Source organism: Lethenteron reissneri, chromosome 19 (assembly GCF_015708825.2).
Source record: "Lethenteron reissneri isolate LAM-NWPU_2019-01 chromosome 19, ASM1570882v1, whole genome shotgun sequence".
Lineage (NCBI taxonomy): Eukaryota > Metazoa > Chordata > Hyperoartia > Petromyzontiformes > Petromyzontidae > Lethenteron > Lethenteron reissneri.
This window is the reverse complement of record NC_083797.1, coordinates 3882993-3897559: the sequence shown is the minus strand read 5'-3', so window position 1 is coordinate 3897559 and position 14567 is coordinate 3882993. Positions and strand designations below refer to the sequence as shown.

The 14567-nt window shown below is 48.0% G+C and overlaps 1 protein-coding gene across 3 annotated transcripts in view; it reads right to left on the bottom strand.

Moving 5' to 3' along the window:
- LOC133344176 (collagen alpha-1(XXII) chain-like) overlaps nt 1-14567 on the bottom strand; it is a 164138-nt gene that overhangs the window by 118457 nt on the left and 31114 nt on the right. For all 3 annotated transcript variants that reach the window (XM_061554189.1, XM_061554188.1, XM_061554187.1), the window contains 6 exons: nt 11011-11134; nt 9196-9471; nt 5848-5928; nt 4196-4330; nt 2028-2072; nt 981-1043 (listed from right to left, as the gene is read on the bottom strand). In XM_061554189.1, the coding sequence (XP_061410173.1) occupies nt 981-1043; nt 2028-2072; nt 4196-4330; nt 5848-5928; nt 9196-9471; nt 11011-11134 (724 nt within the window). The remainder of the gene's footprint in view (nt 1-980; nt 1044-2027; nt 2073-4195; nt 4331-5847; nt 5929-9195; nt 9472-11010; nt 11135-14567) is intronic.

Below are 14567 nucleotides of genomic sequence, written 5' to 3'. Positions count from 1 at the left end.
TAAAATAAATAAATGTAATCACGACGTTTCATCGTGATTTTTCACCTCCGTGACTTTACCGAAAGAACCAAAGAGTATGGATCCTTGCAGTCACGAAAACTTCAAATCTAGAAAAAAAAAGTTAAATGTTCGCATCGATCCATTGTCAAAAAATGTGCAGGCTGCAGCAGCCTTCAGGAATCAGCACAGGGGAGATCAGACCTGTGCAGAGGAAGGTTATTCAACGCGTTGCTTATTCAGTTAGGCACGGCAGGGGTTGTCGCGAGCTATCGATGCTCTGACATATCGTGCAATGTAAGGTCCAAGATATTTACGTCGTCCGTTGAGCTGGATACCGTCAGATGGCAATCATCTTTGCTCGTGTTATTTTTCTTGAAAAAAATATTTTCTCGAGAAATAACAAGACTCAATTAAAGATTTAAATAAACGGAGTATTATTCAATAATGACTGCTTTGCAAAATGCTTCTCGGAGTTCTTGACGGCATGGCGATTATATATCATTATTTTCTGAGTGCATAGAAGTATTTGATTCCTTTATTGTTAGGGTAGCATTTTGGTGACAGATTGTAATGATAAGAATGCTTACAGGAGGCGAAGGTTAAGCGAACAGCCATTGAGCGTTAACGTAATATTCATACTCCTTGGGTCTTTCCGTAAAGTCAAGTAGACAGAAGAATAATAATAAAATTATAAAAAAATCACGACGTTTCGATCGCAACACAAATGAAAAAATACAGCAGGCGGACTGCCTGTAATATTCATTCGTACCATGACGACAGGAAAGCGCAACAACAAATACACTAAACAATTGCAGTAAAATGATAGAGCTATGGGAAACTGATATGACAAATTTGATGTCATATCGTCGAAGGTTATTTTGCGGCAACTGTACGCGCGACCCGATGAAATGCCTCTACCCCCCCTCCCCCCCACAGTTTGTGCCCTTGTCTTCAACTGAGATGCGTAGCAGCACCCTTACCGCTTCCCCTTTCTCTCCCTTGATGCCAAGGAGCCCAGCAGGGCCAGGTGCTCCAGTGCCCCCCTGTGTGGAAAAAAAAAAGACGGAGCAAGAAGACAAAAGTGTCACATTGATCCAGCAGTCGCTCTGGTCCATCCCACCGATGAGATTGGGCCAACGTGTTGCGACCCGTCCTGGCTTTTTATCCCGGGACATCCTCCCTTTGAGTTTAGGTGTCCCGGGAAATGAGGAAAACGTGCAAGCTTGCACTGTTTTTTTCTGTCAGTTGCGCAAATAACACACCGCTCGGGACAATGCATTTACACGAAGTTCACCCCTCTACCACTTTTGCGCGACATTCCTTCTTCCCACAATATGCCCCGGTTTTTGTTGTTGCTGTTGTAGCTAAGATGCTGCAAGCGTAGTTTCAAACGCAGCTAGGACAGAAGAGGAATTGAATTCTCCCGCACGCACAGAATCTGATAGAGTGACGGGTGAGGAGGTGCGTATTTTTAGCTCGTTCAAGGAAAACAGGGTTGTTAAAATAACAAAAAAGGATCTCGCCCTCAAACACAGCATGGGCACAACATGCACATTCCATCTGCAAGCAATTAAGCGGCAGAGTAGACGGTAGCCGCTGGACTGCTCTGCTGCTGCTGCTGCTAAGTTTCAAACAACACGCAACAATGTGTAAAAATCACACAGCCCCTGTGGATCACGCATTTAGCACAGCCTCTGTGCATTATGCGGAGAGGCTGCAGCTACGTTCATTTTGACGGCAACCTAAGACGAGAGGGGCCACAATGCACTTCTTTAGGAATATCCGGATGGTTTGCTCATACGCACAATGGCTGTGCGGTCTTCACACTTTTTGCGTATTGTTTGAAACTCATAGCATTCTGGCTTGCGTTGTTCTCCTGCAGTGAATGAGCTTTTCTCATCGCTTACAGAATTGACTTGCTGCTGCTGCTGCAGGTACAGTAGCTAAGCTAAGGATGTGGGGCGTGTTTTTTTTGCTGCCAAGTTTTACAAATATGAGAAGTAAAAACAACACACGCCCCGACTTACTTTTGGTCCGACGGGCCCTTGGAGACCGCCATCGCCTCGCTCGCCCTGAGCAAAGTGAAATGAAATTCCAAGCAGGTGTTAGGTATCGTTGCGAGACAAGGATCATTAATGCCCCCTTTTCCTGCTGGTAATGATAATAGGTCAGGCCATTATCGGGTTCCGTGGCGGCACGCGCACACGCACGCAAACTCAACTCGACAGCTGACGCTAGCGATCTGTGTGCGTGCTGTACCTCGGGTAACAAGTCAGTCGACAAATAACAAAAAAGTCACGGTCGTTCTTAAACAAACTACAAAACCCACTTAAAAAAAATCAACGAGTTTCGCTTTGGAAGCGGGCAAAAATAGTTAAACTTATCCCAGCCAAAACTGGCTCTGTATGCTATTCAAATGAGTGCAGTAAACTTGCCGTTGTTTAAAGAAAATAATTAAAGGTACGTACACACTTTGCTGTTAAAAACGGAATTGTGTACCGCTGTGGGTTTATTCTCTGCGTCTACAGCAGCGTCCTCGTCGCAGCAATCGTCGCCATCTGCAATTGGCTGGGATCCATCACATTTAGTTTATTTTGACTTGATGCTTATTCTGTCTTCTCAGCATTGGCCATGATCGATCAACTGCTGGGCGGATGCCTCTCAGAAGTGACCGCCACCTCACACGATCCTGCGAGGTAACGATCCGCCTGATTTCGATTTAAAGCTTTCGTGACAGCAGGGATTCATCTTCTTGGTTCTTTCAGTAAAGTCACGTAGAAGGGAAATAATAAAATAATAAAAATAAAACATAATAAAATAATTCTCACGACGTTTCGGCCACAACGCAAGCAGCCGTCCTCAGGTCTGTCGAGGCGACAGAGTCTGAAAGACGCTGTCTCCCCGACAGACCTGGTTTTCACCTGAGGACGGCTGCCTGCGTTGTGGCCGAAACGTCGTGAGAATTATTTTATTATGTTTTATTTTTATTATTTTATTATTTCCCTTCTACGTGACTTTACCGAAAGAACCAAGAAGATTATCCACCTGATTCTCTGAAACTCATTTCAAGAAGCATATGTTTTTTTTTAAAGGACGTATGCGAACTTCTAACCAGCCTATTGATTTAAAATAAAACTGCTATTTGAACGAGTGGCACTTATTCGAATAAATAAGTGAACTGGTAAGTTGGGAAATAAATATATATTTAGTAAAATGCTAATATTATTTATGTCACGACCATGTACTTACCTGTGTGTGGATGTACTGTAAATAGTAGTTAACACAGTAGTAATCATGTACTACTAAAAATGTAGAGCCCCGTGTCAATTGACTCCTAGATGAAGGCCTCTCTACTCCACGTGGAACATGGGGGTTGTTTGGGTGTTCGTCACCATGATGGTCAGTGCGGAGTTGGTGAAGCGATATAGTTTATTGTTATCATACACTGAATAAAAACAGTGGTTGGTATGGATTAAATAACATGGTGAAGAACACGAACCGGAATGAACAAAAACATTGGCCAGGTTCATATATCACTCGCCACCGATGCTGGCAGTGGCTGGCAATGTGACTCAGATCGCCGGGTTCATCGCGTGGTGCTGTGAACCACTGCACCTCCGCTCCCCCCACAGATGTACTGAACGTGTGTATATATATCATCATCATCAGCCATGATCAATCCACTGCAGGAGTATGGCTTTCCCAAGCCGTAGCCATGTCTCAACATCCCATCTGTCCATCTCCTCGGTAGTACACGTCTCACTCCTCGCCTTGTCCACATGCGTGTTCCAAATGCACACGGACATATATCAACGGTGTGACACGACGTGACAACATCCACTTAGCGGGCAAGGCGACTGCGTGAACGCGCGTTTACACGTTTGCACGCGTGCTTTGGCCGTTAGCCAAGCTGTGTGGTGGTGTCAGTCAGGCAGCGTAGGCCTGGCCACCGCAATGCGCACACAGCCATCCGGCGTGCGAAGGTGAAAGCCGTCGGTGCGACCCGCAGAGAGCAGCCTTTGATTACGGCCCCACGGCATGGAATTTCAGCGGCGGGCGGGAGTCTTTCTTTCGGAAACGCCACGGTAAATGTTTTTTGTTGTTGCCTTTTTCTTCTGCAGGGCGAAGGGTGGGATTGTTAGAAGTGCTCATAGCTTGAGGGGCGTTGGGGGGGCCGAGGGGGGGGGCAGCTTGCCTTGGTGCCGGGAGGGCCCGGTGGGCAGGAGCAGTTGACGGCCGTGATGACGTCCACGCCCTCGGCGGGTGTCGGCGCGACGGTTCTGTGGACTTGCGGCGTTAGAGTCGGCAGGAACTCGACTTCGGGGCCGCACTGCACGCACGGACGGCGGGACGACGTGTCAGCCCTCACGACGTCGTTGTTGTCGGTGGTGGTGCCGGTGGTGGTGGTGGTGGCGGTGGTGGTGGTGGCGGCGGTGATGCTGGTGCTCGCCCATATGAGGGTCGGGGGGTACTTTATGTGGAAATTATTTTTGGGTCCCTCTTCCTCTCTTTTTATGTTGAGACAAGAGGCTAGAGATTTAGCGAGATGATGACGATGCACGTGGAGAAAATAACGAGTAATGAGATGAGCGAAGAGGGCTGTGTGCAAAGAAATATCATTTTCCGTGTTATTTGCCTTTAACGTTTATTAGCGTCTCAATTCGAGCTGATATTTGTTGCACCCCTATTTTTTTCCACGAATCAGGGACCCCTTGAGCCACTTTGAGTTCTAAGCTTGTTGCTTAATTTGCTTGTGTTTAAGTATCACCACTTGGTTCACCGCTCCGCTCACACCCCCCAAAATCTACAGTAATCATTTGGGGTCTCAAATTTGAATCAAGAACACATTTTTTATTTATTGTCATCAGTTGTTAGTGTAGAGCGGTGGTTCTTACGTGGGATGCACTCACCCCCTAGGGGTGCGAGATGCCGTTTCTGGGGGTGCGAGAAACGGCCAGATTTTTTGTCCGAAGGTAAATCATCGAAAACACAAATTAAGAACGGGCACGTAAGTACAACTACTTTGTTGCATCAAACCCCCTATGTATTTATTGACATTGTACATTTTTTTTGTTACGATTGAGAACCAAAGGGGTGAAAGGCTGCAGTAAAGATTAAGAAACACTGGCGTAGAGTCTCTTCCCATAGTTGGTCCTTAGGGTAGATGGCAAGGGGCCCCCCGCGCTTTGGGGTGGGGGGCCCCGTAACGCTTCGACGTCACAGTATCAGATGTGGGATTCGCATCCCTCTATGGACAGCTCTGGCTATCATCATAATCATCAGCATTGATAAGTCCACTGCTGCATGAAAGCTGCAGCGTTTACACGAGCCGATTACACGAGGTTACAAAGCTCAAGTAATCCATTCTTAAAATGCACAATTCGATGCGTGCATTATGAAAAGAATAATGACTTTTAATAGATTATCTAATTCAGGGATCGATGTTGAATAACCAGTTCCACCACTGATAACTACCACCACAACCACCACCACCACAATAAGTGATGTCAAAGTAACTATCATAATCATAAATCATCGTCACCACGAGTAACTTAATTCACGGTGAAGGTATAACCCGAGCCTAATATCATTCAAGAGAGAGTATTCCTCTATTGATGATGACAACGACTATGCCCCTGCCATTATCCCATGCAGTGCGGTGAGGCGGGGGTGGGGCGTGATGGAATGCGTGTGAACGGTGAATGACTCCGGGGGAAGAAAAAAAAAATATCATCCACGACAATGGACATTGTGCGCCCCAGCGCTTTGGGAAAGCTGCGGGATGATCAGAGGGCGAGCGCGATTAATCGCAGCGGAACGGGCGAAGGTGTCCAGGGGTCTCCCGACCTGGCTTCCCGGCAGCTCGCAGCATGTCTCAGTCTCCACGAACTTGGGGTCACAGTAAATCACCATCTTCTGCAGGTCAAACTGCAGGTGGTGGAGGAAGGGGTGGGGGGTGGCAGACGGGCATACAGAAGCGATCGCACGTTTAGACAGACGGCGTAATGAGGAATAACAGTGTGTGTGTGTGGGGGGGGGGGGGTAATGGGGGGGGAGTTTATGACAACTGCCATAGCATTCAAATGATTACGGTATTCTCATTATTAATTAATTCTGTGCTTAGTTACAATGACTTGTGCACTCCTAACTGTATTATTCTCATAATACAATTTTAGTCATACTCAAAGAGTATGGATTCCTGCAGTCACGAAAGCTTCAAATAACATTTTTAGTCATAATACAATAATGTACATAACAAGCACGCATTAATTATTTCTCAGAAAATATATTTTTTTGTCCGGGGTGTCCTTCCCCCCCGAAGCTTCACGTCCCATCGCAGACCCCATTGTCTGGGGAGTGGGGTGGGTAAATATTTTCTGGAGCTCAGCACTTCATGCAAGTTATGATGCATATAGCTATCATTTTGTATTATGCGCTGTTTCGGAGTCATATAGACGATAAATAAACAAAGAAATGACTAGGCTCCCTCAAATTAAACGTACAAGGTCGAATCCAGTCCAGAGCCTTCCTGTTTTAAATCAAACGCTGCTGGATAACATCACTCCAGAAGACTGATGAACTAATCCTATATTTTGTATGTGGACAGACAAATGGAAGTCACTGATGTTTCTAAATATTTTCTTTTTAAATCCTTTATTAAATCCTTTATATTAAGTTCGCGTGCTTGCTTGCTTGCTTGCGTGCTTGCTTGCTTAGGACCGTGCAAATCTTTCTGTCGTTTTTTAACCCACTTCCCGTGATCCAATCGAGCTGACATTTTTCACACAGACTCGTTGTGCCAGACAATTAATGTTCGTGAAAGAAAATTCCCAAAATTTTACACTTTTTAGGCAAATTTTTTTTATTTTACATATATTCAAATAGAACTCATTCTTGGCTTTGGCTGAATGTCACAGTATAAGAGCCCAGAGCGTAACCCCTCCACAGGCCGTGGCGGAGTAGTGCAGTTGGTAGCGCCCTCGCTTCCCATGCCAAAGGTTGCGGGATCGATCCCCGCGTCCTCCACAGGCGAATATATTTTTAAATCCTTTATATTAAGTTCGCTGCCACGCATATAAAGGATTTATAGTGAAAAACTTTGTTTTTACGGGTTATACTTATTAAATCCTTTATATTAAGTTCGCTTGCTTGCTTGCTTGCGTGCTTGCGTGCTTGCTTGCTTGCTTACGACCGTGCAAATCTTTCGGTCGTTTTTTAACCCACTTCCCGTGATCCAATCGAGCTGACATTTTGCACACAGACTCGTTGTGCGAGACAATTAATGTTCGTGAAAATTTTTTTCCAAAATTTTACACTGTTTAGGGAAAACAAATTAAATATTTAATTACCAATTGCTTAATACTGGCAGACAATCATCTGACCCATAGGTGGCAGCCATCTCAAGCCAGAGGACGAGAGGACTCTAGCCGCCACGCATATAAAGGATTTATAGTGAAAAACTTTGTTTTACGGGTTATACTTATTTAACACTGGCATACAAACCCACCTCTGTTATCTCTCTTTCAGAGTACGGCAACGCAAGCATTACACACTCAAGCACAAACAGTACCAGCATCGGGAGAAGCCAGAAACACGATTCTCCGAGGTCAAAGGGCAATATTTCTCTGAAGGTGAGTGTACAGACCAAGCACAAGCAGGGCTCGAATGGAATGCCATTTGGGGCAAAAAAAAAAAGGCAATAAAGAATTTCAGCCAGCCGTGTGGCTTACAAGGACGCTATGCTGTTACAGATGAACTGCTTAAAAGTCAAACACCCAGTCAAAAGGGTCATCACGTACTGCACCATCAGCTAAAAGCAGGCTCAATGAACTCCAATTTAACACATTCCGAGCTTTTGAGCGGACTGTTTTGGTAACTGCCAGAGAGCTGCAAAGGAAATCTGGGTCAAAGGTAGCTGTAGGGTTGCTCTTTATGATGCTGCTCAAGTTCTGGGAAAGGACCCACACACAGTAGTTCCAATTACCAGGTCATTCTGTCCAACTATGGCTCCCACCCCAAATTCCTTGGGTTTGGGGCTTCGGCAGAAACGCGTGGAGGTGATCGCGTTTTGTGCCAGTTGGCTACCAAAGGCTGGATCATGAGCAAAAATTATTTTTGAAATGCGTCCAAAAATTCCTTTTTTTATTTCATTCATACATCAAGTGACTCGCTTACCTTTTTCTCTGTTTTGAGATCCTATCATTCTTTGTACAGTTTTTTTTTTTACCGGTGGGCTGCTGCACACTCACACCGATCTTGTGCTGTTGTAATTTGCTGACCTGCCCATACTGGCCGTCCGTGAAAAAACAGCTTCATAGCTCATCGGATTCCTCCTCTAGTCTAAATAAAGATTCTGATTCAAATTTTTTTTAAAATACGCTTATCGGAATTACCTGCGGCAAAAACGCCCCCCCTCCCCAATCAGATAGACTTTTGCCGTGCCGTGTCTCACAAAAGCCACAGCGGAAACAGATAAGCAGACAGCGGGAGCGTTACGGCAACTGTGAAATTCCTGCCCGCTCTTTCTTCGCTCCGCAGTCGGGGTGCACGCTCGCTCAGCCGTGCCTCAGCGAGACGCGGTGGAGGAGACGCTCGCAGCGTCGCGCGTGCGGCGAGGCTGACAGCGATCCGGTCCCTGCGTTTTACAAATTCCGCGCAATTTTTCCCATCGCCCACAAAGAGGGTGGCTCACAGGAAGGCGCAACCTTGGTGATATGCCTCTGATCTCACCTCTACTCCCCTCCAGCACACGCCCTCCACTCCATCAACAAACCCCCCCTCCCATCCTTCGCTCAGTGGGACATCACTCATTCTCCTGTGCAGTCCCCTTAATCCGGAACTCCATTCCTCTCGCCGTCCGTGCAGTCAGCTAGCAGTCCACTTTTGATTAGCGTGGCTCAGGAGCTTGTCATGACAGGTAACTATAATTTGTTGGCCGCTTCGAAGCGGTTGTATGTACCCTCGTGTATATATGTCATACTTCTTTCGCACGGTACGTAGCCAGCCATGCTAATCAGAGGTGCGGGGAAGGACAACGAAACTGCTGGGAAGCAGGCGTCATGCATATACGGTTTAAACACCGCACGGTATTAACCAGGGCGACACGCTGGGCTCGAACCGCATTGGGACGTTCTCCGTACTGCACCGCTAGGGCAGGGGGGGGGGGGGGGGCTGCTGGCTCGGCACGGCGCTCACCTCCACGGGCGTGCTGTCGTACAGGCGCTTGCCGATCACCGTCTTGCCGACGATGTCGATGTTCTCGCGCTCCTCGATGGACGAGGCCCCCACGAGGTGGCAGTCGACGTAGAGCGACACGGTGCGCTGCTGCACGCTCACGCCGATCTTGTGCCACGAGCGGTCGAACACGGCCGAGACGAGGGGCCCGCGGAACACGGCGCGCACCGCCGCCTTGAGCAGCCCGATGGCGTTGAACTCCAACGCCCGGTTGGCGCCGTCCAGTCGGATGGACACCTGTGGTGGGGTGGGTGGGGTATGGGGGCGGTGGAGCCGGCGGCCGGCCGCACACACTCTCACCGTGTACAGGGAAGGGCCAGGCCCATGTGCGGCCCGTCGTCAGTGCCACTGCTAGATGCGGGGGCCCCTCCGTGGGGGGTTGTTCGACCGCTGAGTTGTGTAGCTCGCGACCTGGCTATGAACAAATGATAGCTCGACGGAAGTGGCTTATCGTCGCGGGCACATTTTCTAGCAGCCAAAATACTCGAAACGCGTGATGGATTCGAAGGGGGGGTAAAACCGGAGGACCGGCAGGAAAATCCACGCGACCACGGGGAGCACACGCAAAGGCGCACTGAGCTATGTAGCTCTTTTTCAGAAGCGACGTGGCCACGGGTGATGATAGCTCAGCGAAAGTGGCCAATAGCGTGTAAATGTATAGCAGCCAAATACTCGAAATGCACGTTGATGTTGATTCTAAATGCGGGGGGAAAAACATGGAAGACCCGATTAAAAATCCACAAGACCGCGGGGGAGAACATGCAAACGCAGGGTCGTGATCGAACCCACGACCTCCTGTATAGCAGACGAGGCACTCAGCAGCTCGCCACTGCGGCAGTGATGGCTGGGAGACTGTAGATGCGGGAGCATTGGAGTGCAGACAAAGGAGTAATTTTGCCACACTGCTCCCTCCAGCTTCACCACAGCTCCCGGCACGCTACAACACCTGACACCCAAGCACTGTCCCTTCCCGAGCCTGCTTAGCTTCCGAGATCTGATGTTATCGGGTGCATTCCAGGTGGTTTGGTCAAAGGGGATAACGTATACAAATGCAAGAAATAAAAATGCCATTTAGTTACCCAAGAAAACCTCACTTGAGTCTCAGAATGTTTTTTTTTTGGGAGGGGGGTTGCATTACGTCAATTGCATGCATGAGTCATTGGCTCGTGCGAGGATTACTGGAACACCTGGAGATAAATCCACCACGCAAATGAGGATGTAAACGTCAAAGACCCACACAAAATATATTTAAGAATCTATTGCTGTACTCTCATCTCCTGGCCACCTCAAAGCCCAAAACTCCCATCTAAGAACAAAGACGATGACCCTGTTTCGTGTTTGGAGATGGCGATAAAGCGTTGCATTGCAACTGTCATCACCAGGATGTCAGCTGTGCCTGATGCAAAAAAAAGGTGTTTTTACTTGAATAAATAAAATTTAGGAAGGTATTTCCACTTCAACCTTTTTTGTCGTGGCTATTTTCATAGCCGGTGGTTTTAATTACACATGGAATATTGTTGGAGCAAAAAAAAAAAAAGACTCCCCGTTATATTTACCACGTGTAGTGCATCTGGTGAAATTATTAAACATGCAGAATCTGGGAAATGATTGTTTTTAATTTCATATGCTGCATTATTTGGTGAGCTATTTTGAATCAACTTCGTTGCATATTTGCCATGTGCTCCGTGGGCGAATTATTCCGTACACATTCAAAACGCCGCGCACGTGCGTGTGTGTGAAACAAAAAGCCAAGAAGATGCAACTTGTGCTACGCACCTGTGGAATACCATACTTGTCTATGACTTGCCAGATGTACCAGTCATCTGTTTTTGAAGTTTTTCTGAATCTGAATGTCGTTAGGAACGTGTACTCATCGGGGAGACCTTGTGGAAAGACATGCCTGGGAATGAAATGCACAGACAAAAAAAAAGAGGCAATGTAATTGAAAATGCATGCCAAGACCAATGAACCCAAAGATACCAGGTCACAGAAGAAACGCTTTAATGCCGCCCATAGATAACTAATATTTATGCCTGACAGCCTGCCACGGAATTGCCACAGCCATGCTGGATGGCTAAAGAAACTTCACAATTTATCGGAAGAAGTTACGTAATCTCGGACGTGACAGCGCAGTGCTTTGTAACTGTTGGCTGCGCACACGAATCAAAGTGAAATTTTCACTCGGTCACTTTTGGAAGCTCAATGACATCGGGATTCGTATTCACCGCAGTCAACTTCAATTTTCATTCTGGGCGAGAGCTACACACAAAAGAGGTGGACTGGGGGGGGGGAATCAGATTTACAGTGAGCGAGAAGGCATCTGGCGTGCATCCCAGCGAAGGCCTGAATCACTGGGGTTTTGTTTGCAGACACGACTTGAGAAACTAAAACGTGGGAGTTTTCGGTTGAGAAATCTGACGCAGACTGTAGACTTCCTGAACGGGGTTTTTTCGTGAACAAAAAGATTCCAGCGACTGTTTCTGCCACGCTGCTGCCGCTGCTGCTGCACACCGATTCAGCCGGTACAGTTGGCCGTGGTGTGATGGTTAACACGCTGGTCGCCTTGCAATTCAGATTTAGTGGGTTTTATTTGATCTCGCTGCGAGACGATTGAAACAATAGGGGCAGGTTTCTTAAATCCACCCGCCCCCATCGCCCCAACCACCCAACCACCTGTCCAACCAGCGGTGTAAATGGGCGCACCACAGTGAGTCGATCGGCAGGCGGCGTGTGGTCGCCAACTGTGGGTGACTCCCGCTCTCGATTGAAAACTAATTTCTTTTTTAGTGCTTTTTGTGTTTAGTTTCTCGTCCTGACCCCGCACCTCCGATCAGCATGGTTGGCTACGTACGTTGCGAAAGAAGTTCAAGATGCATATGTTAAGATGAACTTCGGCGCACTTGTCTTGAGATGGTTTCTTTATTTAAGGAGCCACGTGCTCACACCTGGACAGGCGGAGACCACAACTTCAACAGCCCCGAGTCTCCCGCGCATCTTCCTTTTATACGATCCGAGGCCACGCCCCCATTCTCGAACCTTCTCGCTGGTTCTAGACCGCTCGCTCAACCAGCTGACTCCACCGTCCTCTTCCAAAGCCACCAGTCCATTCCTATAACAGGCTGACTCCCCTGTCATTCCCTCCCGTGGCCACTAGTCCATTCGTATTGCAGGCTGACTACCCTGTCATTACCTCCCGTGGCCACTAGTCCAATCACACTGCAGGCTGACTCCCCTGTCATTACCTCCCGTGGCCACTAGTCCAATCAAACCGTAGGTTGACTCGACTGTCCTTACACATACATATACTCCTTTCGCTGCGGCATGAGCAAGCAATTGCAGGGTGGACAAGGGGAGAGTAAATTGAAGATGCGGAGAGGCTTGCGTCCCAGTCAATCGTGCGCACACGATTCAACCTTGCGAAAGACCCAATGCAAAATATCCCTCTGGGTTTGATCTTCCACGAAGCTCATGGTCCACCATAAACCGCTTCCACATGACTAACCATTACAGATGCCGATACCTAATGCACAAATGGATGTGAAAAAAAAACCTCTCCTGTAATGCCCGATCGACAAACACGACACGAGACATCCCGCCAATGCTCCTGACGCGGTTGTCTGGCTTGACAACCTGAATGTGAAATTGTAGTCGTTGCGCTCCATCTACACCCGCCGTACGAAAGAAGACGAACATTGGTGCGGCTCTTCGATGGACAGCCTCATCCTCACCGCACAGCAGGACTCCTCACGGCAAATCCACAGGAGTCGTTAAGCCTTCCTTTCTGTAAACGCGAAACATCTCTTGACACGCTTCGGAAGGGAGGACAAGTGTGCTACCATTCTCGCACATCGCACCCGAAATTGTGCGCACGCAGAGACTGTGCGTGCAGTGCAATTGTAGCCTAGGGGGGGGGTTGTGAGTGGTTGTGCAGCGGTTAGCGCGCTGCGCTACGAACCCGGCGACCCGAGTTCAATTTCCGCTCATGGCCAACACCGGTGACGATTATTTGAACTCGTTCTGGGCCTTCCCTCGGTCGACTCAGCCTCAATTGAGTCCCCGGTGCGGCATGTAAATATCGCCACCAGGGAGACAAAGGCGGCCGGGCTTGGTGCTGGCCATCCACCCCCTCGTGTGCTGTGCCGGCCTTCACAGGTGTCCGCTAACAGCACTTGCCCCAACAAACAGCCTGTTAAGGCTACACGGTGGGGGTCTTTGTCTTTGTATTCTACATTGCTGTGTGTGTGTTATACATTACATTTCTGGGGGGAGGCATTGGAGGACTGCTCTGTGAACCCCGTGAGTTTGAATTCTAGCTCTGGCTGCAAGTAACATACGAAATAGTCCTCGTCTAGTCCTAAACTAATCCCACACTCCTCGTCCTCCCCCCTCCTTCTCCTCTTCACCAATACACACTGACCAGCACTGGGAAGTACGGTCAAACGACTAACATGACCGGACACGGCATGGGGAGGGCTTCATCCAGCAGTGGATTGACGAAGAGGGATGTAAGTTGTTTTCTAATATTACACATTGCACGTTGTGGATGCATATGTTTCGCTCAACTCATCAGCGGGCACTCTTTAAAGTCGCACTGCGTTTATGACTCACAGTCCCCTGCATCGTGACTATTCACTTGAAAAAAAAATGCTTCAAAGTTCGGTGATTCACGGTCCATTCCTCTCTTTATTACACAGTTACAGTGCGGCAAATCCATTTTTCAGACCTGTTACTTCCGTAGACAACGTAGCATTGTTTTGATTCTTATTGGATTTACCTGCACCGAATCAAAAATAATACATTGTGAATGGTTCTTTTTTTCGTCAGGTTATGCCTGAAGACCGTTGTTCACTCGAGGAGCAATGTGTCTGCCACCACAAACATTTTTTTCATTACCCAGGAGGCGTGTGAGTGGAACATTTGACTCTGAGAACTGGCAGCCTTCTTCACAGTCTACCTAGCACTCTGTAAAGGTCCCCCACGCCTTCCTCCCACAACACCACCACCACCACCAACGCCCCTGCCCCCCTGTGCAGATGCTTCAAACCACCCCCACAAAGAGTGCTACGGTGATGTAATGTCTGCTGTTCTCAGTCTGGCACGTTCACAGCAAGCTCCCAAGATGCACGGGCTGACCAGGGAGGGGTGGTGGGGGTAAAACGTCAACGCCCTTGAACAGATGGGAAATTTGAGGGTTTCTGCAATGGAGGGGGGTTTTTTTATTGCACAATACTGTACGAGATCAGATTTCATGTTTTGGCCATTATCACGATATCAATCTCCAATAACTCTGTAATTGTATTTTCGCATTGTGATCGCAATTGTTTGTGCACTGC